The sequence below is a fragment of the Pempheris klunzingeri genome, chromosome 12 (genome assembly GCF_042242105.1).
Source record: "Pempheris klunzingeri isolate RE-2024b chromosome 12, fPemKlu1.hap1, whole genome shotgun sequence".
NCBI lineage: Eukaryota > Metazoa > Chordata > Actinopteri > Acropomatiformes > Pempheridae > Pempheris > Pempheris klunzingeri.
The window spans coordinates 2,612,359-2,634,831 of record NC_092023.1 but is presented as its reverse complement, the minus strand read 5'-3'; the positions used below and the strand labels follow the sequence as shown (position 1 = coordinate 2,634,831).

Sequence of the window (22,473 nt, the reverse complement as noted above, 5' to 3'; positions counted from 1 at the left end):
GAAAGGTAAAAGTAGTCCTTTCTCTGGGATTTGTTGGGTTGAACGAGCCCCCGACAAAACAACCCAACTGAATCCGCTTCGGCTATCTAGACCGTCCGAGGTCCCATAGCCATCAGGGGCTCATGTATATTCATGCAATGTTTGGTTACAGGAAGGGATTGGAGGGTTTACAGGGGGGACACCGCGGGGAGGGGCCACAGCGCAGACACCACCAATAGGCAGGGTCAGCGGGCTATTTAACCTCTGCTGTGACCCACAATCATTTGATTCACACTGTATCTTAGATGTGACACATTTAAGTTTGCACTGCAGTCCTCTCTTGATGAAGATGACTTCACGAGGACAAGTGGAGCCGAAATTAAAGACTCAAATGTGCAGTTTTGGTCAATAAACTGTGTTTTTACGCACAGTTTGGATGCATCTCCATTAACAGCAATGTGGGCTCATCCAGATGAACCGATATTTAAAGTGTATCACTGATGGTCTAGAATAATTTAATAATTCATTAACTCTCCTTACCGATGTCCTGGCTGGGAGGTCATAGCAGGGCTCTGTCCGGGCTCGGGTCATGTCGCAGTGAATCAGCATGGACTGGAGTTCAAACTGGAGAAATCAATTAAAAAAAAACAGTTGATGAGCACAATATCACCATATCAGGTGTACAGAGTCCAGTCCTGTGAGAGGCTGTATGTTCAAGCTCACCGCAGTCAAGAGTCTGTTTCCATTAGCAATTAAGCCTCAAGTCTGACTGTTGTGCAGCACACCATAAACAGCAGAGAGCACAGGCTACTAGTGGCAGTCTGGACTTCATTATGGGCTTTAAACGCTCTCCTGGTGGTTATAATGTGCTTAAAGCTGGTAAATATGGATTTATAGTAGTAGATAGTTGTAGGTTTATAGTATAGTAGATGTGCGTTCGTGCGTAACTGGGCACAACAAAGGCGCCCGAGCCTCTGGATTCAGCGTGCAGTGGTGTGGTATTGCAGGATTGTTTAGCCTCGTTTTCTTCACCACAAGCTGCAACAAATTCCGCATATTTGGCGGTGAAGCCTGAATGGAGAAGCAGCAGACTTCAGCTGCTGAACAATGTCACAGAACAAACCAAGCAGCAGAGTGAGAAAACACAGGGATTCCCAAACATCTGCATGTCAGAGGAAAACCTGCTTACAAGCACAAATCCCCCTGGTTATAGTAGAATCAAGCGGAATTCAGGAGGATTTTTTTTTTTAAACTAATGCAAAGAAATAACTATATATATTAGTAAGAAAATATGTCACACTGGTAAAAGCTCTGACAACTGATCACATCATGCCTCAAACAATAAACTGCTGGGATGTCCAGGGGCTGTTTGTGGCAAGTGAGTGTGGGTGACCTTCAGTAAACTGTGCAGGAATTTCTCTTTCTAAAACTTTTACAAACGTACAGGACCCTGCTGGAGTTGCAGCACTTGTGCTTGCTACTCAGCGCCGTGATGGACGTACCGGAACAGCCATCACCGGGTTCTCCTTGAGCTTTCCAATCAGCGTGAAGCCGTCCAGGCTGGCTCTTTGTCGGGCTGGTGTATTCTGAGCACCGATCATGGCACAGTCCACGAAGAGGCTGACAGAGCGCCTGCTCACATCAAGCAGGACTCTGTGCCACTGCTCATTGAAAAGAGAAGCCAGGGGGCTGAAGACTACAGTGTGCGTCCCGGCGTGCAGCGCTGTGAAGGTGAACTCCAAAGACCGAGACTCCCCGTTGAGTCTGACTGCCAGCTGCTCGTTGCCATTCACGTCCTGCATTTGCCAGATATTCCAGTTTTTAGTGATGGTGCCGCCGCTCATGCGCAGCACGGCCACAAACACAAACTCCTCCGGCAGTCCCAGCGGATAAGCTGATCTGAAACACGGAGGATGGATTAATATTCAATTCTTTGATTAAAAATTGATACTCCAGAGATGATTCATGATGTCTGTGACACTCTACTGTGTCCTGAACTTTCATTGTGCCATCCTCTACTGTCTTAAGATGGACTTGTCTCTTGTTAAGTGGTTACAGGAGGAAGGTGATGGTGCAGATGAGGCCAGTCTGTGGTGTTCAGGACCATGGACAGGGTAAAGGGCGTTATACCAGCTCCACCACCAGGTGTCAGTGTCCACCCATGTGAACGCCTTGAGCATTACCTCGTGTTGATCCTGAAGTTAAACGCAGGGCCTATTTGATAAGCAACATGCTGAGGAGACGATCCCGACACCTTTTTAACTGTCCCCCTTCTTGCCAGCTCAGCAATGTGGAACTGGGACATGATGTAAAATCCTGAGGGGGCAAGGACACAAGAATGGTTACATGCAAAATCATCTCAGAGAACATGTAAGACTTGAGGTAGATCCTGCTCCACAGTGAAGAAACTATGTGTTCATTAGTTTTCTTATTAAGGTATTGCCATAATGATTCTTTGGAGACAGCTTTTGTAGTCAAATGTCAAACAATAGACTTCTTATATAGGATATTTATACCTTTTAATTCAATATCTATTTCTACACAGCGCCGATATTGTGTAATCCTTTTTCTAGCATGGACAGGGCAAATGTCAAGCAAATAAAAAATCAAACTGTGCTTAGTTTTTGTGAATCCACCTGGGAAATGATCCTCCCCGACATTGATCTGAGGGCACACGGACTGCTGCTCCCTATGAATACCAACTTGAGATGAAAATCTCACAGCTGCAAAATGGAAAAAGAAAGCAGCCGGTTAGTAGTTGAAGAGTGTGTGTGTGTGTGTGTGTGTGTGTGTGTGTGTGTGTGTGTGTGTGTGTGTGCTGTGGGGAGGGAATAAAAGCTCAGTGTTTGGAAAGCTGCACCACTGCCTTGAATAAATATTAGGTTATCTGTGAGTGTTTGTGGTTTCCTCTTTAACACTTAAGCTCTAAATTTGCCCGTTTCTACACTACTAGACAGGAAGTTAAAGGTCTTTATCAAGGTTGAATAAATGGTTCACACACAACAGATGTTTCCTTTCTCCATTTGCCAAGCAGGGTGACAGAATTGCATTAAACATCTGACACTTGTGGTATGACTCCGGGCTGATGCTGTAATATCATATCCTATTCTGATTCTTTGTCAGTATACTATTTATCAGTGCATGTTGCTCAGCTGTGACCATCCACTGCACAGCTGAACCTATATACTAGCACACAGCTGGACTCTATTATCCCTGCAATGCTAGAGCTGCTACACAGACCCACGCAGGATACATGTCATAAAATATAGATAAGAGCAGCCACGTGCACGGAGGGAAGATAAAATTATGCCGACACCTCATGGAAAAGACACAGTGTAGTCATACAATAAATGTTTCATATGAATGAATATCAATTAACAGAGTCTGTCAGCAACAAAAAAAAAAGTCAATTGCATATGTTAGAAGGAATGTCAAGAGAAACACATGCTAGAGGTCGTCCTCACATCACAGAGAAACCCAACAAAGGGAGACAGCATGATTATCATACAGAGAATCCAGTGGGATGACAGATATTGATAACTGACATGCAAGTGAACATGACTCACCTTTGCAGCAATACCCTGTTACTTCATTCACTGAAGTGTTTCTTTTTTTAATGAAATGTTTGGACCAATTGCACCTTGCAGCGCAGAGCACTACTTACTCTGAGAATGAAGTCCTGTGCAAAGACACTGTGGCATCACATAGCAGCAGCACAATGAGTACAAAAGGATATTTCTGAAACGCAATCAGATTTTTATTTTAAAAACCTCATTGTAGCATGCATTTTTGAGTGAGAAATATGTGTATGTGCATAATGGCTGTCATTGTAGAGTTAAAAGTGCCACTACTGAGTAAATTATTTACCTTTTGACTCCACCCATTTCATAGCGTGATCTGGAAATGGAAAACAAACTCCCGCTGCTGGATGTTTCTACAGATTGGCTTCCAGGAGAGAACAAGACCCTGGACAGTTGCTCCCTCAGCAGGAGTGAAAAACGTCAGGTCACAGTGAGGGCTCTCTTATAGGCTTGACTGTTGTCATTTATTTAGGGGAGTGAGTCAACAGTGTCCACAGTGTCAACTTTACATTCCACAGACGTCCTCCTGCACCCACCTTGGATTTAATGGTCACACCTCTTGAAGCACACAATCACAGCATTGTATTCCATTTGTAATTGTACTTAAATTACTGTGTACCATAATTAATACCAAGTAAATTAGCTGTGGAAAAGATAATATTATCTTGGCTTTATTTGCACTTCCAGAATCCACATTCTCTGTGATCTCTATGGTTGCACAGTATCCCGACAGCATTGTTCCCCGTGCAGTCCAAACTGGAAATGAAAAGACGCTGACTAAGAAGCAATTAAAGCTGTGGTTGCAGGAGCAGGAAAAAAAAAATCTCATCATCTTATATGGATGCATTTTCTAAATTGAAGTCTAGGTCTTGTGTTTTTCATTTCAGTGAAAACATCCAGAAGCCAGTGCGTTGTGTTTATTACCAGAAAGCCCAGATTTCATTATGTTTTCCGGGGAATTTGTTATAAAATTTGGAAATTTTAGAGCAAGGAAATAATAAATTAAACTGCTGTTTGAACATTAATGACCCTCCTTTACACAATCTGCACTGACAAGTTAAATTTGACTTATTGCACCCAGAATCTACTGTGTGCATACTGTAGAAAGGAGCTTTAAAGCCCTCTTTGGTTGGCAGGTTGCATTGAGCCTATTCAGAGTCGGGCTGTGAGCATGTAAGGCCGCCTGTATAGCCTTACATGGCCGATCCAATGGACCCAACAACACAAAACTTAGATAGTAGTGCGGATTCTTAAGCCCTTTTTTAACCTGCTAATAATAAATGACATGCACAGTGTCACAACATGTGAATAGGTTTAAATAACTGAAACTAATTGTATAAGAACAATTATTTGGAAAAAGCTCCATCAGAAATGGGATGGGTATACAACATTATTATCATTATTCTTATTATTCTTTAAAAATTATTTTAAAAATAAAAATAAAAGAGAACTATATACAAATATACATATAAGAATAGAATAAAATAAAAATAAATACGCATAATAAATAAGAAACAGTAGTAAAAGCACTCTACATAAAATATGAAAATAGTAATGCCCTTAGTTGGTATATTATTTGATTGGTACATTATTATTAGTAGTAGAAGTATTAGTATTATTATTATTAGTATTAGTATTAGTATTAGAGTATATTACCATTTACACAGGTAAGAACAGGTACATTGGAATTCTTTGTGCGTTTCTCAGAGTTGTCTTTGTAACGAGGAACAGAATAAAAGTAAGAGCAGCAAAAAAAAGGAAGCTATGTACAAATATACATTATGAGAATGAAATAAAATAAAATAAATACACATAATGAATAAGAAGCAGTAGTAAAATCACTCTATATAAAATATGAAAATAGTAATGCCCTTAGAGGGTATTGATATTATTATTATTATTGTTGTTATTATTATTATTATTATTATTGTTGTTGTTGTTGTTGCCTGAAGCCAGGTCTTCAATGCTCCACTCACAGGCAGCTACTTTGCATGTGGCGTCAGCTGCGGCTCTGGTATGTGCAGTTAACGCGCAGTTAAATGTGCGTGAACGAGCAGCTGGAGCGGCGCCGCTGTCGGCTCCTCAGATTGAGCTCAGTTAGCTCGATGGCTAGCAGCGAGCAGCACCGTCCGGGGACACTCTCGGCCTGTCGACTATGCGTGTCAGCTTAAGGGCGTTTCTCCCGCAGCTCTAGCCAGACCAGGAGGTGAAATAGTCCGCACAGTGGGTGTTTTCTGTCCGCAGCGCACAGTGAAAGGACGACGAGAGGACTGGAACCGGAGCTAACGTTGGTTAGCTAGCTAATGTTAGCTCACCAACGCAATGGTACGTAGCGTTAGCTTAGCCGTGCGGCTAACAACTGCTCGGTGGGTGGCTAACGTTAGCTGTTACAGTTAGCCAACTGGCTATCAAGTGAGACTTTCTTGTCGTTGGTTATGTCCAGCTATGTCAGGGTCTTTTTGCGGGTCGCTCCTCAGCTTCCGTGGGCCCTCAGCTAAATGTTGTTTTGGTAGCTTCCCACCTGTAACCCCGAGGATAACCCTTGCCGAGATTCTGCCCACCAGCAAGGGACCTTCACCGCTTCATCAGCTCCACTTCAGGCATCAGAACCGTGCAGCTAAGTTAAGATTTACAAAGTCTACTTCTGCTTGGGGTTGTAGGTGTTGACATGCAGGTTCCCCCTTTTGCTGAAGAAGAAACTGTCTGTGAAGGCCTCATCATATATGTTTTAAATAAGACTGGATGTTTTTAATTGTGCTTTATATTTAAAGTCTGGGTTGTTGGCTGGAATTGCTTTATTAAGTGTTGGTTTTACTTTCTTATCAGTGTAGGGAAATTTTATGCTTAGTTGTGGTGGTTTTTTTTTCTGCATTATAGTTTTGCATTTATTGTGAGGTTATAAATAAACGTTTCTGCGAATATCCATCCTCTGCAGCCAGCTCTCACTGACAGGTTCATTGTTTTGTTTTTTTAGCTGCAACATTTCAGCTTTCAAGATAGTCAAGTTACCCTTTATATTATTATTATTATTGTTAACAGCCATTAGTTAAGTGTAGTATTACATCTTCAGACAATGCTCTTGGCTTAGAACTAAACCTGATAAACCAGTTTCTGCGATGACCCTCTAAACTCAACACCAGATAACAGTAATATTAACCTTAAATGTAAATGGTGTCTTTTGGTTTAACAGGGTTGTTTGTGCAAACATTTCCACGTCTCTGCATTAGAAACTGGAGAACTGTCTACTGTGCAGGCTCTACTTTCACAGTAATTTATTATTTTCTTCATTGCCAAGCTTGCAGCTTAGTTAGAAAGGTGGCACAACAACAGAAGCTTTAATTGATTTGATATAATTTAGCTTGGTATAAAATGTACTTGACTGAGCATCTGAATTGCCTGTCAAACTGATGACCTTTTTAATTTTATTTTTCATAAAACAACAATGAAGGAGCTATTTCAAGGTTTTAAGTACAGGGAATTAGCGATCCGTCCTTGTCTTGTCCATCCTTGTGTGTCCTCTGTGTTGTGTGCCCGGTGCAATTTGTTTTTAACTGACATTTTATAAAGAGCACTTCTTCCAGGAAGAGAGGCTTATTTGGATATTAACATAACCTGGTACTATTTACTCTGCATCAGGCATCTGTGTCGACCAGGTCAAATTCATGGTGGCCGTTTGTGTCTCATATTGGTTTTCACTGGCATGAACACAATAGCAGTTTGTCTCCCAGTGGATGATTTATTCATTTCATACATGACTAATTTAGATAGCGTCTGTCTGATTGTTTTTGCCAGTTTCTAGTTCTACAGCCAAAAACAATGATATAGCCTTTTTTTTAAATATTGCATCTAAATAAATCTAGAGCTAAAACTGTTTGCATTTAATGACACGGATGACCAATTGGTAACATTATATGTCAGGCCTATTTTTGGGATCTTATTCATAGTATTTTCCCTTACCCCATTATAGTACTGCTATAATACTACTACTGAGGACAGGATCCCTCCTACGCCGAATGTAGATTTCATGGCCTAGTAATAATTCCTACAAAGTTAATCATCACTGAAATCTTTCGTATTCTTAAATTTGATCCTTTGACTGTGTGAATATTGCTGTTTTCTTTTCATTGTTGGCCTCTGGTATTTGTAGATATTAGGGCTTGGCCTTGACTTTGTGTGATTTAGGGGGTCATTTTAGCACACGAGTCTATCACATGATTTAGTTTTACAAAAAGCAGCTTGCTTTGCCTCAGATTCGTTTTAAAAAGGGATCCTGGAGCTGAAATGACTGATTTTATTACTTTTACCTGCAGGCCAACAGGTGTATCCCAGATGATGTAAGGCACCACTGCCTTTAGAGACCAACATGACTGAGATCCAGGCCACAGTGGAGTTCTCTGTGGAGCTCCACAAGTTCTACAACGTGGACCTGTTCCAGAGAGGGTGAGGATTGTCTCGACATAACTGATATCCTGCTTCTTTTTTGGCGTGTTTCCAGCAGGTGGTTGTCAGTAAATCTTTATCAAAGGCATTTATTCCCCAAGTAGACAAGTTTACCTTACTAATGAAAAGTAGGTCAGCTGTTATGGTACGCTTTTGAAGGGACGTGAACAAGCTTTAGTTTGCAGCTCGTGGTTGAAGGGGACCAAGATGTATTCTGTGAGTGTCCCGGCCAATCTGGGACAGTTGGCAGTCTTGTTTAGACCTTCAGGGGGCTCAGAAATGCTCTTTGTACAGACAGCATAGAATATGATAAACAGAAGCTTGGGTACACTATTTATTATTTTTATTTGTGTAAGAGGACATTTTGCTCTGTTTCTATGTGAGGACGAGGGTTGTTTCTCTGAGTGGACGTCAGAGGTAAAGATCCAAGCTAAGCGTTCAGAGTAACTGACTAGTGTTTTTAAAAAGCAGCTAATAAAGAACCTTTAGTATTACATTTAGGACATTAGGTATGGAGGAGCATCTTTTCTAACTCAATTTAAATTTGCGTCATGATTACCGTAAACAAAAAATGTAACTGGAACATGCAAATATATTGTAGGAAGCCTAATATTTTTGTACTGTACATTAAATTTGTGAGTATGAATGTAAAAGAATAATCAACTTTAGTACAACAACTCAGATTGACTTATCCATCTTATTCTGAACTTTAATGGTTTTGGAACATATATAATATTTATTGTACAGCAAAGGTCTGGTATCTGAAGCAGATTATATAGTTTTGTTAGAAAAGCATGTTTTAGCTAAACTGTGTATATTAAGACCAATACCTTTATAGACAGAGCTTCTAATGATCTAATAATAATGTCAGACTTTTGCTGTTCGATGGCACTGAGCTCACATTCAGGTGTAGCGTAGCATATTACACTAAATGGATCACATAGCTGCCACTGTCAGTGGATTTTATGCTACTCAACAGGAAACAAGCTTCCTATATTTAGTTTTTCACTTCCTGCTGTCTGATTCATGTCTGGTTGTGGTACTTTTTGTTTTATTGATTCTTATGTGAGGGATAAATGCACCCTTTCAAATATACAGTATGTAATTACAGTTCTGTCACATTTGTTCCCCAAATATCCAACATGGTGTCCAACAAAAGCAGAATTAACATGTTTGTAATGTGAAACTAAGGTGGAAAAGTGACTTGCATTGATTAAATGACATGGTTCCTAACGTCTGGAAATTATTTTTTCACAGCAACAGTGTAATGCTGCTTCGCTTTGTAGAGCTAAAGCTCCTGCTGTGTGCTCCCAGCTCATCAGTGCTTTAAGAGCTCAGGTTTGCCACATGAGTGACTGTAAAAGAAAGTGCTCATTATTCATGTATGAAAGGTGTAGTGTCATTTTACAAGTAGTGGCACTTGTCGCTAACCTGTGCAGTTTGTTCTCATTTCAGCGAGCCTCTAATGATGCCCCAGACTGAGGCTATAGTTCTAGTCTTTCCTACCAGCATTCGTTTTAATTTTAATTCTTTTTCAGGTTCTACCAGATTCGTGGCAGTCTGAAGGTGCCCCCCCGGGTGCCACACAAAGTTGAGGCCAGTCTGCTTCACCCGGGAGGTAAAATGTTGTTGTTGTTTTTAACATTCATTTAGCATTCAGGTACCTTTTTTTAATAATAATAGTTTTTGTCTGTGCGGATTTGTTTTACTCACTCTTGTGTTATTTATTGTACAGGCTAATCTCACATGCCACTCTCTTTTTCTGAGTATTTCTCTAAGGGTTTGAGCATATGCCTCACCCCATTGCTTCCTTTCACACAAAGCGCTCAAGTCTTTGTTTCATAGATAAACAGACGTTTAAGGAGGTTTTGAAATTGATCCAGTTGATGACTGCCTACATTGGCTGTAATAAAATCATTTGGGCCAACTTAGTCCATCCTCTAAAAGTGCTTGTTTTTGCCACTGACAGGCTCAGCTTGTTAGTCTAAGTGACTGATAACATTATGGAAATGATCCCTACAGAGAGGGACCTGAAAGATCCTTTTTATTCAACCAGAAGCAGCCATTTGCTTGGTTCACAGCCACCAGACTCTATTGACAAAAACGGTAATTTTACCCTGCAGAACACAGCACTTGCTTGTTGTAGCTACAAACAAACTAAGTCCGCTGTAGATCAGCAACTCGTTCTGTGAGGTCAAATGACTAAAATGTTTTTGTCAACAGAGTCTGGGGGCTTTGAACCATGCAATATACAATCTGAGCCCCAGTTTTATTACTTGAACCTTGCTCAATAGAATCCAGACCTAATAAGATAAACCTTGTCAGATACTTCCTGGCACAGGTCACAAGAGCATCATTACCTGTAGGATGGTTCATTTCTAATCTTTGTTTTATATTTCAACCTCAATATAATCCATCTCGATTTTTCCTGATCTTTGAACTGTCAGCCATATTTAACAGCACTTGACATACCAGTTGTCCTGTTCCTGATCAGTGCAACAGATAATGTGTTTCTAAGGGTTTTACAAGGAAGTTTTAATCACACAGTTAACCAGAGTGATTTTTTTTTGTAGGTTCTGATCTGGCGTTTCCTGCTTCAGTCCAAGACGATGTCATCTGCAGCAAAACTTTCCAAATCCTGTACAAGAATGAAGAGGTTGTGGTTAACGATGTCCTCCTCTTCAAAGTCATGATGCTGCTGGATGAGAAGAAGGTAATTTTAAGAAAGAGGAAGTGTTTTTTCTTTTTCTTTTTGCCCCTTGCCACAATTGAACATATATATTGTTGTGTATTTGCTAATATAAGTCCCAATCTTTTATTTTTCTATATGATGCAACTGCACTTTGCCCATTTGGTGTAAAGCAGATGTACATTTCATTGACATCTTGATGTTGCACCACAGATTACATTTTCTGCAATGGGTTTCTATTACGTTCTGTAGGGTTTTGTGTAAAATTAATAAAAAAGAAATGGAACTTTTTTGGTGGGAATATTGGGATAACACACTAGAAGAATGATGCATCTGCAAGATGTCACTGAAATGAAGAAAGATTTTTTTTTTTATTAACTCAAAGCAACATAGCTGTCAAGATGAATATCTTCATCAAACTTGCTTCTGTTTCTTTGTGCTGCTCCTTAGTTTACTCATTTGTGAAGCCTTGTGTTAGGAATGCAGAGGTTCAACTGCTGTAACAGGAAGAAGTGGAGTGTTTTTGACAGCCGGTGTGTCCTCGGGGCAGGGGATTACAGCAGCCAACGGCTTCAGAATCAGGCTTATTAGAGCTGCTACCATTTAGAAAAACACCATGATTGGTGTAAAACAGTCCTTGCGGATCGAATTAGGACATCACTGGCTAATCTGTCCCCTGTTTTCTGTTTTTCTCTCCTGTTTTTCGTTGTCAGGTGGAAGAGTCGCTCAATGACATGGATTTCCAGCTCTTCTTGGATTTATATTTCACAGATGGTGACTACACGTAGGTGTTGCAACATTTTAACTGTCTGTACTTGTTTTAGTGGTCGTGAATTGAGATATTTGTATCTCTTATGCAAACGAAGCACTAACAGGTCTGTTCTGTCTTCCTTATTTCGTTTCCTCAGGCCAGATGATCCAAGCTCTCTACAGAATATCAGTGGCCGCACACTACGTTTGCACTTTAGCCTCCAGCGAGGCATCCACCAACATGTCAATGTCATGTTTGACTACTTCCACCTGTCTGTCATCTCTGTAGCCATCCATGCCTCCTTAGTGGCACTACATCAGCCTCTTATCAGGTATGACTGCTTCCTAACCCGAGAAAGCACGTGGACACTCATAGAAGACAGTTATGCGTTTATGCAGAGGTGTTGGAGCTCTTTTATGAATCTCCATCAAGTTATTTACTGTTGTTTATTGCAGTAAATTTCAACACAAACCTTTTTGCTTACTAATTTAACATTACAGTAAAATGAACAAAACGGCTGTTGAATTTTAACTCGACAGTCATGTACAATAGAGAATGAGATGCTGTCCCATTAAATTCTTGTGGTAAATAAGCTGAGCTTGATTTCACTCTGTGTTTATCTAGTTTGCCTCGACCTGTGAAAACCACATGGCTTAACCGCAACGCTCCTGCCCAGAGCAAAGACTCAGTCATCCCACCTCTGGAGAACGTCGTGTTTGGCAGCAGTTATGTCAAGCAAGTATCACCAGATGTAAGTGAACCTCTTTAAAGTCTTTAGAAATCCCCTTTTTTATTATTTATAGATGCTACTAAACCTTAAAGCTGTTGTGAAAGGTCTGAAAGATGCCACCATCATATATCATCTTACAGGGTAGGCTAGATTAATTAATGACTGACATATACCTAATAATAACTCAAGATGTGCTGTGGAATGCTGTTGTTTTCCTTTTGTGAGGGACAAATAAAACTGAAAGCATAAAAAGAGCCTAGGATGTATTGTTAAAGTAAGGCTGCCTGCCAGTAATACAGGCTTTGCTCATTACCTGGACATGGCTGTGCACTCTGGATTTGACAGCTCTCTACCTCAGGTAGAATGATGTCACGTTCATGGCATTTGAAGCACAGGGGGGGTGGTGACAGGCTATTGACAGATAAGGCAAAGGAAGAGAAAACTATCAGACCACTGTCACATTCGGCCAGGAGTAATTGGCCTCTCCTGACAGAGAAAGGTGTCCAGCTGAAGCTGCCCCGGAGATGCAGTAGTATGAATGTACCAGAGTCCTCCAGGCAGAACAGTGGCAATGCCCCTCATCACTAGCTGGTGCATCAATAACAGGCAGCTTGGGAGTAATAACACAACAATACAACAATTCATTTCAGTACAGGGATCTGTGCAGAAGCTGCTATGAAGCATTGCCATGTAGATATTGCATGAAAAATGAAATAACTGTCGGGTTAATCTTCTGTGATGTAGAAGGCTGCAGTGGGTACTGCAATGCCAGAGTAATGAGGCACACACTGTGCACTGGCAGACATTTTTAACCATTTTCTTCTATGTTGTAGCATAATTCTGTGGGTCTGCCACCATAGCTCAGTGTTGAATTTATTCATTTACCATGTCAATATACTACAAAAATAGTTCTCCTGTCTGTTTGACAGCTGTCTGTGTAGATAATAATTTCATAAATCTAAACAGTCTGTCAGTGGCTGCCAAACAAATGTTTACTACTGTTAAGAGTTTTCAGAACAGCACTAATATTGTGTAAAGAATCTAATACATCTTTTCCGTGTCCTTCCTGATCCTCAGGGCAGGACATTCCTGGTGTCTGACCACTGTCTGCAGCATGCCTTCAGCCTGCACCATAGCCTTTGCTCCAATCTCCTACTAGCCTACCAGGGCCTCTTTGGCTACTTCACCTCCATTACCAAGGACCTACCCTCCTCCCATCGTATGGAACTAGGTACACAGCACTGTGGCTCCACATCAGCACACGTCAGAGTGTCGGGTTACAACAGGTTTTAAAGCAATTCAACCTTTAATCCCAGATTTGTTGATATATGACCTGCACACTGTCTTTTTTTTTTTTAAAACTCAAAAGCACTGAGAAGAAGCAACTAGTCTTCAGATTATACAGCAGAAAGACTTCTGATTCATTGTTTGCCTTGTTTGAATTTTCATTGTTTTGTCTTACAAGTTTGTGTTCTTGTGTCATTTCACCTGATCCCTACACTGTAACATATTCTCCCCTCTAAACAGACTGCGCAGCCAGTAACTCTCTAAGTTAATTTAGGGATCTAACTGTGTTAACTAATCTTAGAACATTATAATTACAAACTCATACTTGCACTCAGTAGATTAGTCTATTAACCAGTTGGCTAAAACCAGACTGTAGCAGCTCTCACACACAGCTCATCATTGTAACTGTGGCTCACCAAATCTAATCCACACCAGTGGACAGATATTAACCCTTGCCAGAGGACCAAATAATAAAAAGGTTAAATTTGCCTATATGTGCAATCTTACTAGCAAAGCCCAGCATGCAAGTCCTATATGAGAGAGTACTCAGAAGACCCTATCCCAGAAGTCAAAGGCACGTCTACATAGGTATGTCCCGACCCTTACAGTACCTCAAATCAGCTTTCCTTTCTCTCCCTTTTCCTTTTCACTCCAGTTTTCTTCTCATAGAAAACACCATGTCCTCTCTTTGTTTGCTCCCACTTCCCACAGACAATATACTTTACTGCTGCAATGCCATCTTTTCACCACTGTACTCAGTCTGTCTTTCCATCTTGATAACAAGGCCGTGGGCAATGCGTCTCTTAACACAGTGGTTCTGTAGAATTTGTTGGCTGTCTCTGGTCCCGTCATACATTAAGTGCTTTCTGACACCACTTTCTTATTCAGCCAGCACTACAGGTCCTTTCTAACTAACATCTAACTTTCTGCATAATTGAATGAATAATTTAAAAAAGTGAATCTTAGCAATGCTGTTTTTTAACTCCTCAGAACAACTCGACTTAGAGGCCCGTCTAGCTGACTTATGTGAGCAAGTCAAGGTAAGACTTGTTGAGTGCTGCTTTTTTCTCTCTCATAATTGTCCTACAATAAGCAGGGATGCAAAACATTTACAGGAAGCAACAGGCCTGGCACATTCTCAAGCTGGTCAATGACTGCAGGGTATGAGTGTGAATTCCTGATTTACTGGAAGTAGATTTATGTAGTTACATAGTTTAAGTAGTTGTGCGATCAACATCGGGTGTATGAGCATATCGCTAATCTTTTATGTATTTTTATATCATATATGCAAATAATCAGGCAGGCACAAAAAAAAATCAGAGATTCCTCTGATGTGAGAAGGGAATTAAGTTCACGTTGTAAAGTTTTTATGGCATCAGCAGATATTTTATGTGGTTATATTGAAGCATTATTGATATTGAGGTATTTTGATCTCCAAACGATACTGATGAGAATCCTTTTATAGTTGCCAAGACTCTTAAGGTGTGTCAGCAAATGACAGGGCAGAGACGCCGCTGAATATATGTGCAAGCTGGCAAGTGTTCAGGTTTTGCTACACGGCTGTTATTTTCTGAAAGCATTTCATAATTGTGTAGTTTAGATAACCTGTCTTCACTAGTTGTCCCTCTTCAGATCCAGATTGATAGAGAATGTTTTGCAGAGCTGTGGAATGACAGGGATTTGTGTAGGTGATGATGACACATCATGCAGGTTAAGTGCCTCTTAATGTTTCAGTGTATTGCACTTTTCCCCCAAATGTAGTACTTCATATTGCACCCTATGGCAATAGGTTAGACAGACGCAGGAAATTAAGTGGACTGCCTTTCTCGTGGAAGTCAAGCAGCTTTATGTAATTGTAACATGTCAATGCATATAAATGAAATGGAAAAACACTATGGCCTTGTTATGGTTGCAGAACATTTATGGAAATCACCTTGTTGAAACAATTCCCTTGTGTCTTTGGGGCTTAAAAGGTTCATGATGCTAATTTGTTTTTTGTGATTCAAGCAACAACTAACCCCAGGGGAAAACTATAAATGATTTTTTTAAAAATGCCCAAATTGTCTTAAACAAATGAATCAGCTGACACTCAAGAAAAGTCAATCTATTTAATGAACTATATTTTACCTGCTGTAAAATATGCTGCGTGTGGTATATGCTCACTTGAGCCCTCTGGTGGCTGACGGTTGTCTCTTATACTCTTAGCAAAAAGCAGAGTCCCCCGACGAGCTGGCAGAACTGGTAAATATGAACCTGGCTCAGCTCTGCTCTCTGCTCATGGCGCTCTGGGGACAATTCTTAGAGGTCGTGTCCCTGCAGGAGCATGTGGCCGCCCTGCTAGCTATGGAGCACCACACACTAAGAGTGAGTGTGAAATCATCTACAAATTAAAATATTTGACTAATTATTTTCAAGCTGTAATAATCTTTCTTCTTCTGGTAATTTGTCAAAAACCTCAGACATCTGAGCTATTTTTTTGACTGATTCTTGGCTGCATACTTGGCGTTATTACAGGTTAGGCGGTTTGCGGAGGCTTTTTTTTGTCTTGAACATCCAAGAGAATCTGCACTGGCCTATCAGGAACTACAGTAAGTTGCAGAGGCATGTTTGATTATGAAATCTAGTGCTGCTGTTGCCAAGCCCGTGCCACTACTTGCCCATCTGAAATACCACAGCTCAAGTATGGAAAACCCTGACTCTATTTTTTTTTTCTCTGTATGACCTTTTATTGTCTCCTTCCGCCCTTCACCCCCCCGTCAGTGCTCACAGTCACCAGCAGATGACTAATGCTATCAAAAGCTCCAGCTACTTCCTGTCTTTGCCTCCACTTCCTGTGGAATGTGCGGACTTGGATGGTGACGTTAGCTCCCTGCCGATCATCTTTGAGGATCGATACCTGGATTCCATCACTGAAGGTCAGTAGCACAATACTGCTGCTCAACTAGACGTGCAGTCCGTCGACTGACTAACTTTTTAAACTAAATATGTTTTAAAATTTCTCTCTGCAGATCGAGATGGACCGTGGCTGGGCATGCACAATGCAAGGACAGGCTCAGTGTCGAGCAAAACGGACAAGTTCAACTCCAAAGACTGCAGTGCAGCAGCCAGCCCCATGCCTGAGTCCAGGTGTGCCCCGATGGATAACACCTGGTCAGACAGCTTTGATCCGCCGCCTAAGTCCAAAGGCAAGTCAGTCAAACTGAAGAAAAATTCAAAGTCTGATAACTCCAAGAAGCTGATCAGACAGGGCTCCAAGGACTCCGTAGTTCTGGTTGGCTATAAGAACCTCAAAGCTCCTTATAGTGACACTAGCACAAAGTACAAGGAAGGGGAAGCTCCCCTAAACCAAGAGGAGGAGCGAGACATCTTCCAGGGGGAATCAAGTAGTTTTGTAAGGACTAATGCCAGTTTTGTTTTTGACTCCGGTGCCACATCAGCACAATCTGGAAACAGTGCAGATGACAATATAACTACTACTGCTGCTGCTTGTCAGAAAGGATTTTTCAAAAACCCTACAAACTTGGATGCACAGAATAGTCTGCAGGCAGGTACCGGGGCTATTGCTGCATGCAGCCAACCACTTCACAAAAATGTGCCAGTGGACCAAGGCGGCCAAAAGCTGCCTCAGTGGTCTGCTGGGCTGAAGCAAATTCAGGTGAAACCAAGTAACAAGGATCCATACCAAGGGGACAAAGTAACAGTTCTTCTACCATGTCGGACTGATGGAAATCTAAGCAGTAATATTCCTGAGATCACCCAGACAGACTTCAGTGACTCAAAACAGTCTGTGGTGGATTCTGTGTTTGAAAGGCCAGGTAAAGAGCCAGCACAGCGCAGCCAGTCCTGTCTGGTCTCCGTGCAGGTAAAAGGTGATTGTATCAGACTGCCAGATGGAGCAGCCCCCAGTGCCTCGTCTCGCCTCTCAGACTCGGGCATTGAGAGTGAGCCCAGCTCCTTTGACACTCAGCTTGTTCTAGGACCACAGACGTGTTTAGGGCTCGGTGTTGCTGAGTCAGGTGTCGGTGCCCCACAGCCTGAGAGGCCCCTGCAGGGTCCAGCACCGCGGCCTGTGCAGCAAGGCTCAGTGCAAAAGCCCAGTGGGGCAGCAGAAATTCTTTACCCAGAAAATACAAGTGCTGTCAGTGGAGTCCAGTCGTCTCTCACTTCTATCAACTCCTTGCCTTCAGATGACGAGGGTGAAGGTTCCTCCAGGGGGTCCAGCGGAGCAGATGTCCGAGGCAGGAAGTCTAGTGTCTTGGTGCAGGAGCAGAGCGTAGTCTTCTCTGGGGATATTTCAAACAGACCTGTCATCGACGTGGCCTGCACCCCTGGAACTGCTGTAGGTGATTCCCAGCTTATAAAATCGGCATTTGACTTGGAAACAGACTCCAAATTAATAGGCATTTCTGTACTAGAGGGAGCAGCTGGATCTGGAGCAGTTAAAGAATCCCGTAGTGAACCCCAGACTGCCTGCCCTTCCAGTAACTCTGCCACCAGTAGCACTGACCTAGTAAAACGTGGGATGGTGGAGAACTACTTTGGCTCATGCTCTAGCACGGATGTGTCTGAGATCAGCCCTGTAGAAACGTCTGCTATCACACTGGGAATCCAGACGGGGCCGCAGGTTGAGGAGGACGAGGACGAGACGGAGCACGAGATGATTGAGAATGGTTATTATGAGGAAGGGGACGGGTATGCTTTTGTGAATGGTGTTGCCGACGAGGAGCAAAGTGGGGTTGGGGATGCAGCCGCTCCAGAGACAAGTCTTCTATTCGAACAGTTAAGCATCGGCTACCTCCATGAAACCAAGGATTTGTCAAAAGCTCCCATCTGCTCCAACCTAGCCTCCAGCTGTGGGGGATTTAGCTTGGGAAGACCTCCCTGTCCCTCCATGTCCATTTCCTCTAGCCTGCGGTGGTATGAATGTGCACCCACACCACAGATGAAAGCGTGAGTCATCTTGCACATTTTTTCTCATAATCCACTCAGTGTTATACTTAATGTACTATATGCTGTCTCCCACATCATAAATTAATATTCATCAACTTAAATATGCAGGTTCATTAAGGCCAAGGAAGAAATGAAACACCTAAGGCTGCCCGGCTTCTTGTATAGTGAGGTACCTGAGCTGGCGTCCACTGTGCCCTACTTCAGCTTGGAGGAAGATGACAGCTGTGAAGAAGGCATCCATCTAATAGTCTGCGTCCATGGCCTGGATGGTAGGAAACCCTGTCTGCCAGAGTAAATTATTTCCTTTAATTGTTTTCAAAATACACATTGATATCTAATGTTCCCTTTACTGCTGCAGGTAACAGTGCAGACCTGCGACTGGTGAAGACGTATCTGGAACTTGGACTGCCTGGTGCTCGTATAGACTTCCTGATGTCTGAGAGGAACCAGGTGAGTGGAGAACTACGTCTGTCGTCTGCTATCAGCAGTAATGAGCTATAGCACATCCTCAGTGAATCAAACACACTCCAAAACTACTCCACTTCATTTTTCGTGCTTCCTTTCTTCCACAGAATGACACTTTTGCTGATTTCGAGTCGATGACAGACCGATTGCTGGATGAGATAGTCCAGTACATTCAGATTTACAACCTCACGGTGTCAAAAATAAGGTAAAATATTATAATATATAAATAATAAATAAATAAATTTATAAATAATATTATAAATATATTCGTACCCAGATGTAATATTAGAGCATTATTGTAAGGTGCATATAACTGGTGTTCTTCATTTGCAGCTTTGTAGGTCATTCCTTGGGGAACCTCATAGTTCGCTCAGTGCTAACCAGGCCGAGGTTTAAATGTTACCTGAGCAGGCTGCACACCTTCCTTTCCCTTTCTGGGCCACACCTGGGCACATTGTATAACAGCTCTGCCCTGGTCAACACAGGTAAGATTCTAGCCGATAGTGGGAGACAGAATATCTTACCAGCTATTTCACTGACGCTACCTTCAGTCTGCTAATTGTTACTTTCTATTGTTGTATTCTCTCTGCCTACTCTGTCACTGCGGTGAAGCCTGTTGAATAACAGTTAACTGTTTGCTTCAAGGCCTTTGGTTCATGCAGAAGTGGAAAAAGTCAGGGTCACTCCTGCAACTGACGTGCCGCGATCACTCTGATCCTCGTCAAACTTTCCTCTACAAGCTCAGCAAGAAATCTGGTTAGCTTTACTGTTTTTACCAAAGATTATTTCGCTGAATATGTGGAATGTCAGATCGTAGAGATAACTTTTGTATTAATCTGCTTTTGAAGGTCTGCAGTTTTTCAAGAATGTGGTGCTGGTGGGGTCACTGCAGGATCGCTATGTCCCTTATCATTCTGCTCGAATAGAAATGTGCAAAACTGCATTAAAGGACAAACAAACAGGTGAGTTGAAGCAAGGTTCTCTGTGAGCACGCTGATGTAACACCATGTAAGGACAAGATACAGGAGAGCTCAGATTCTAAACCTGAGAAGAGCAGGCAAACAGAACAAGCCCAATTCTGTGGGCTGTGACTCAGCGACCCGCAGTCAGCTGTTGGGATGTATTTCACATGTGTAAGTGGATAGTTTGCTGATAACCAACCAGCAATGAAAGTAGTAAATATAATTGAATTATGTTACATTTTTATCCGCAGCATCCACACCGAGAGCTCCGCATCCTGCTCATTGTCCGTTTCACATCTTCAGAGGGGCATTTACCGCCTCTAGGGCTGTTTTTTGATCGAACAAGTGAATTAAGATTATGACCGTTATTAGCTCTACAGCTGGTAAATGCCAAAGTGTCGTCTGACGGCCAACGAGCGGGATGACGAGCAGGGAGCTCTTGATGCAGGAGACGGAGAGAAAAGTTAAACATTGTTCATTTGCATGCACTCCCCTCGTTGCAATGATGCAAAGCCCTTTTGCCAGTTTGCTTGAAATGCACATCCCTAGAATTGTTCCACATAAAGGGGTTTAAATTGAATAAAGAACATCAGCTGGACCAAGCTTTGCCCTCTTCAGCCTGTTTATCTCTTGTCTATACCAGGTCCTGTGTATGCTGAGATGATTGAGAACCTGCTGCTGCCAGTACTTCAGAACAAGGACTGTAATTTAGTGAGATATGATGTCATTCACGCCCTGCCCAACACAGCCAACTCCCTTATCGGCCGGGCCGCCCACATCGCCGTCCTTGATTCGGAGATCTTCCTGGAGAAGTTCTTTCTTGTTGCAGGCCTCAAGTTCTTTCAGTAGAAAACACGTGGCTGGACGAGAGGAATGTGGAGCTAATACCTCACTGCATCTAAACCCTCTTCTAATTATGGTATCCGAATTATCTCTTGGTTTTTAAATACCAATATGTATACTCACTTTTCAAAGACACATGAGCAAAATCACAATTTCTTTCATTTGTTGTTCATATTGGAATCACGTTGGTTATGGAGTTCGCCATTTTTATTTTTCTACTGCCATTTTTAAAAGGTTTTATTTTTTGTCTTTGGGAACTGATCCTCCTCACCCCCGCCCCCCCCATCATGTGCTCTATTTTCAGTGTTATTTATGTGTTTATGTTTTTACTTTTTAATTAAAAATTCTCCAGGTTATTCAATTCATTTTAGATGCTGAACTGGAAATGTAGCTGCTACAGAATGGCTGTTTTGGTGAGCTGGCCCAAGTCAAGTCCGCACATACTGTCCTCACCATCGCATATATTTTTCTCACCAACTGTAAGAGACACTGCATTAATTTGCACCACAACTACATTTTACAAGCTTTTGTACGGAAAATGGTCATTTGTACAAGTTACTTTTTTATCAACAATTTTCCATCATTTTTAAAAGAAGAGATTGCATTTGAAATAGAATTGTTGCTCAGACTTTGCAGCCTTGGCTTTGGTCTTAATACTTTATGCTGTTCCTTGCCATTGCAGCATTCTGCACAACACGTACCCAGCCTGGTGTTGGGAGACTAAAGCTTTGCCTACAACATAACAACATTTTATTACAGGGGTTTGAAGCAATGATGATGAGGTAATATGCACATGCACACAAAAGCACATGTTGGTAATATGAACTTGTTTTATTGAAAGTATTTGGGTGGTAACATTCGGTGATTATTTATGTGTTTGAACTGGAAAGTATTACTTGGAATTAAAACATGTTTCTTGGAAAATTTGTTTATATATCATCATACTCTACCATTAAATATGCATCTTATGAAGTTGGTAATGTGACTTTCTTTTTTTGAGCACCAGAGATTAGTTCTGATTTAATATCACCTGTTAATGCTGACAGATATGATTAAAATGGGGGTTCCTGCAGTTTGTAAACAAAAATATTAATCATCTAAATGAGCCAACTAATATTAGCCAACATTACAATACATTTAAGTCTAGTTTTGATTTTCATCGATGTAAATCTCTTCACTTGATTGGCTGCTGGAATGGATTTGTTATGGATGAGTACATGTAACATTAATGATATACAACACTTCATTTTAAAGTCTGAAATGGTGCCATTTGTTAATGGTTTTTCTGGCATTTCTCTTTTTGTTTTTTTTAGATTTCTCCTTTACAATGGATCAAATGCCCCTGCAGATGGCAGTGTCATCACAGTCAATGTGGGGAGTTGCTTGAATGTTTTGCATAAAACCCTTGTAAAGTGTTAAATGTTAAATATTGTACTAATTCAATGTTAAGTGCCAAAATTATCAAAGCTGCACCAAATATTGAAAGTATTAGTCGTGCTTTTCCACAGACTGTAGGCCAGTGCAAGATCCCAAGAATATTTATTGTGAGCTTAACTTGTCATTTCCACTAAGGTACTGTATATTTTGCCCCTCTCACATAAATGCAGTTTTACAACCTGAAGGTGTTCTGCCATTGCAATAACTTCTGGAAATGGGAATCATCTCACAGACTGAAAGAAAATAAAATAGATGGAGGCTACAAGGTATTGATGGCAAAGTCATTTAGGTGGTGTGTATGGACACATGCTTTATTTACACAAGATTATGGAAGATGAGCCACTTTCCTCCAAGTCTTT

General features: G+C 41.5%; 2 protein-coding genes across 2 annotated transcripts; one reads left to right on the top strand and one right to left on the bottom strand.

Annotated features, from left to right (window-relative positions):
- Positions 1-232: 232 nt before the first annotated feature.
- LOC139211280 (collagen, type XIX, alpha 1) lies at positions 233-4,296 on the bottom strand. Its single transcript, XM_070841568.1, has 5 exons — positions 4,242-4,296; positions 2,163-2,295; positions 1,482-1,878; positions 520-603; positions 233-241 (listed from the first exon to the last, which is right to left on the bottom strand). The coding sequence occupies exons 1-5, from the start codon at positions 4,294-4,296 to the stop codon at positions 233-235; spliced, it is 678 nt and encodes a 225-aa protein (XP_070697669.1).
- A 1,499-nt stretch (positions 4,297-5,795) lies between these two features.
- Positions 5,796-21,815, top strand: fam135a (family with sequence similarity 135 member A). The gene is made up of 21 exons (XM_070840693.1): positions 5,796-5,885; positions 7,871-8,000; positions 9,539-9,618; positions 10,574-10,713; positions 11,403-11,473; positions 11,598-11,771; positions 12,065-12,191; positions 13,248-13,401; positions 13,968-14,045; positions 14,448-14,497; positions 15,663-15,821; positions 15,972-16,045; positions 16,218-16,372; positions 16,466-18,407; positions 18,516-18,676; positions 18,766-18,857; positions 18,980-19,077; positions 19,206-19,357; positions 19,518-19,628; positions 19,721-19,834; positions 20,478-21,815. The coding sequence occupies exons 2-21, from the start codon at positions 7,924-7,926 to the stop codon at positions 20,681-20,683; spliced, it is 4,215 nt and encodes a 1,404-aa protein (XP_070696794.1). The 5' UTR covers positions 5,796-5,885; positions 7,871-7,923; the 3' UTR covers positions 20,684-21,815.
- Positions 21,816-22,473: the final 658 nt, after the last annotated feature.

Bases quoted from the DNA above. Each gene is read 5' to 3' on its own strand.
- LOC139211280 (XM_070841568.1), bottom strand. From the start codon at position 4,296: ATGCTGTCGGGATACTGTGCAACCATAGAGATCACAGAGAATGTGGAT. The intron at 1,879-2,162 runs GTAATGCTCAAG...TCCGTGTTTCAG, and splicing joins AACTTCAGGATCAACACGAG to ATCAGCTTATCCGCTGGGAC. The intron at 604-1,481 runs GTACGTCCATCA...TGATTTCTCCAG, and splicing joins ACCCGGTGATGGCTGTTCCG to TTTGAACTCCAGTCCATGCT.
- fam135a (XM_070840693.1), top strand. From the start codon at position 7,924: ATGACTGAGATCCAGGCCACAGTGGAGTTCTCTGTGGAGCTCCACAAG. The intron at 12,192-13,247 runs GTAAGTGAACCT...CCTGATCCTCAG, and splicing joins TCAAGCAAGTATCACCAGAT to GGCAGGACATTCCTGGTGTC. The intron at 16,046-16,217 runs GTAAGTTGCAGA...CCCCCCCGTCAG, and splicing joins CTGGCCTATCAGGAACTACA to TGCTCACAGTCACCAGCAGA.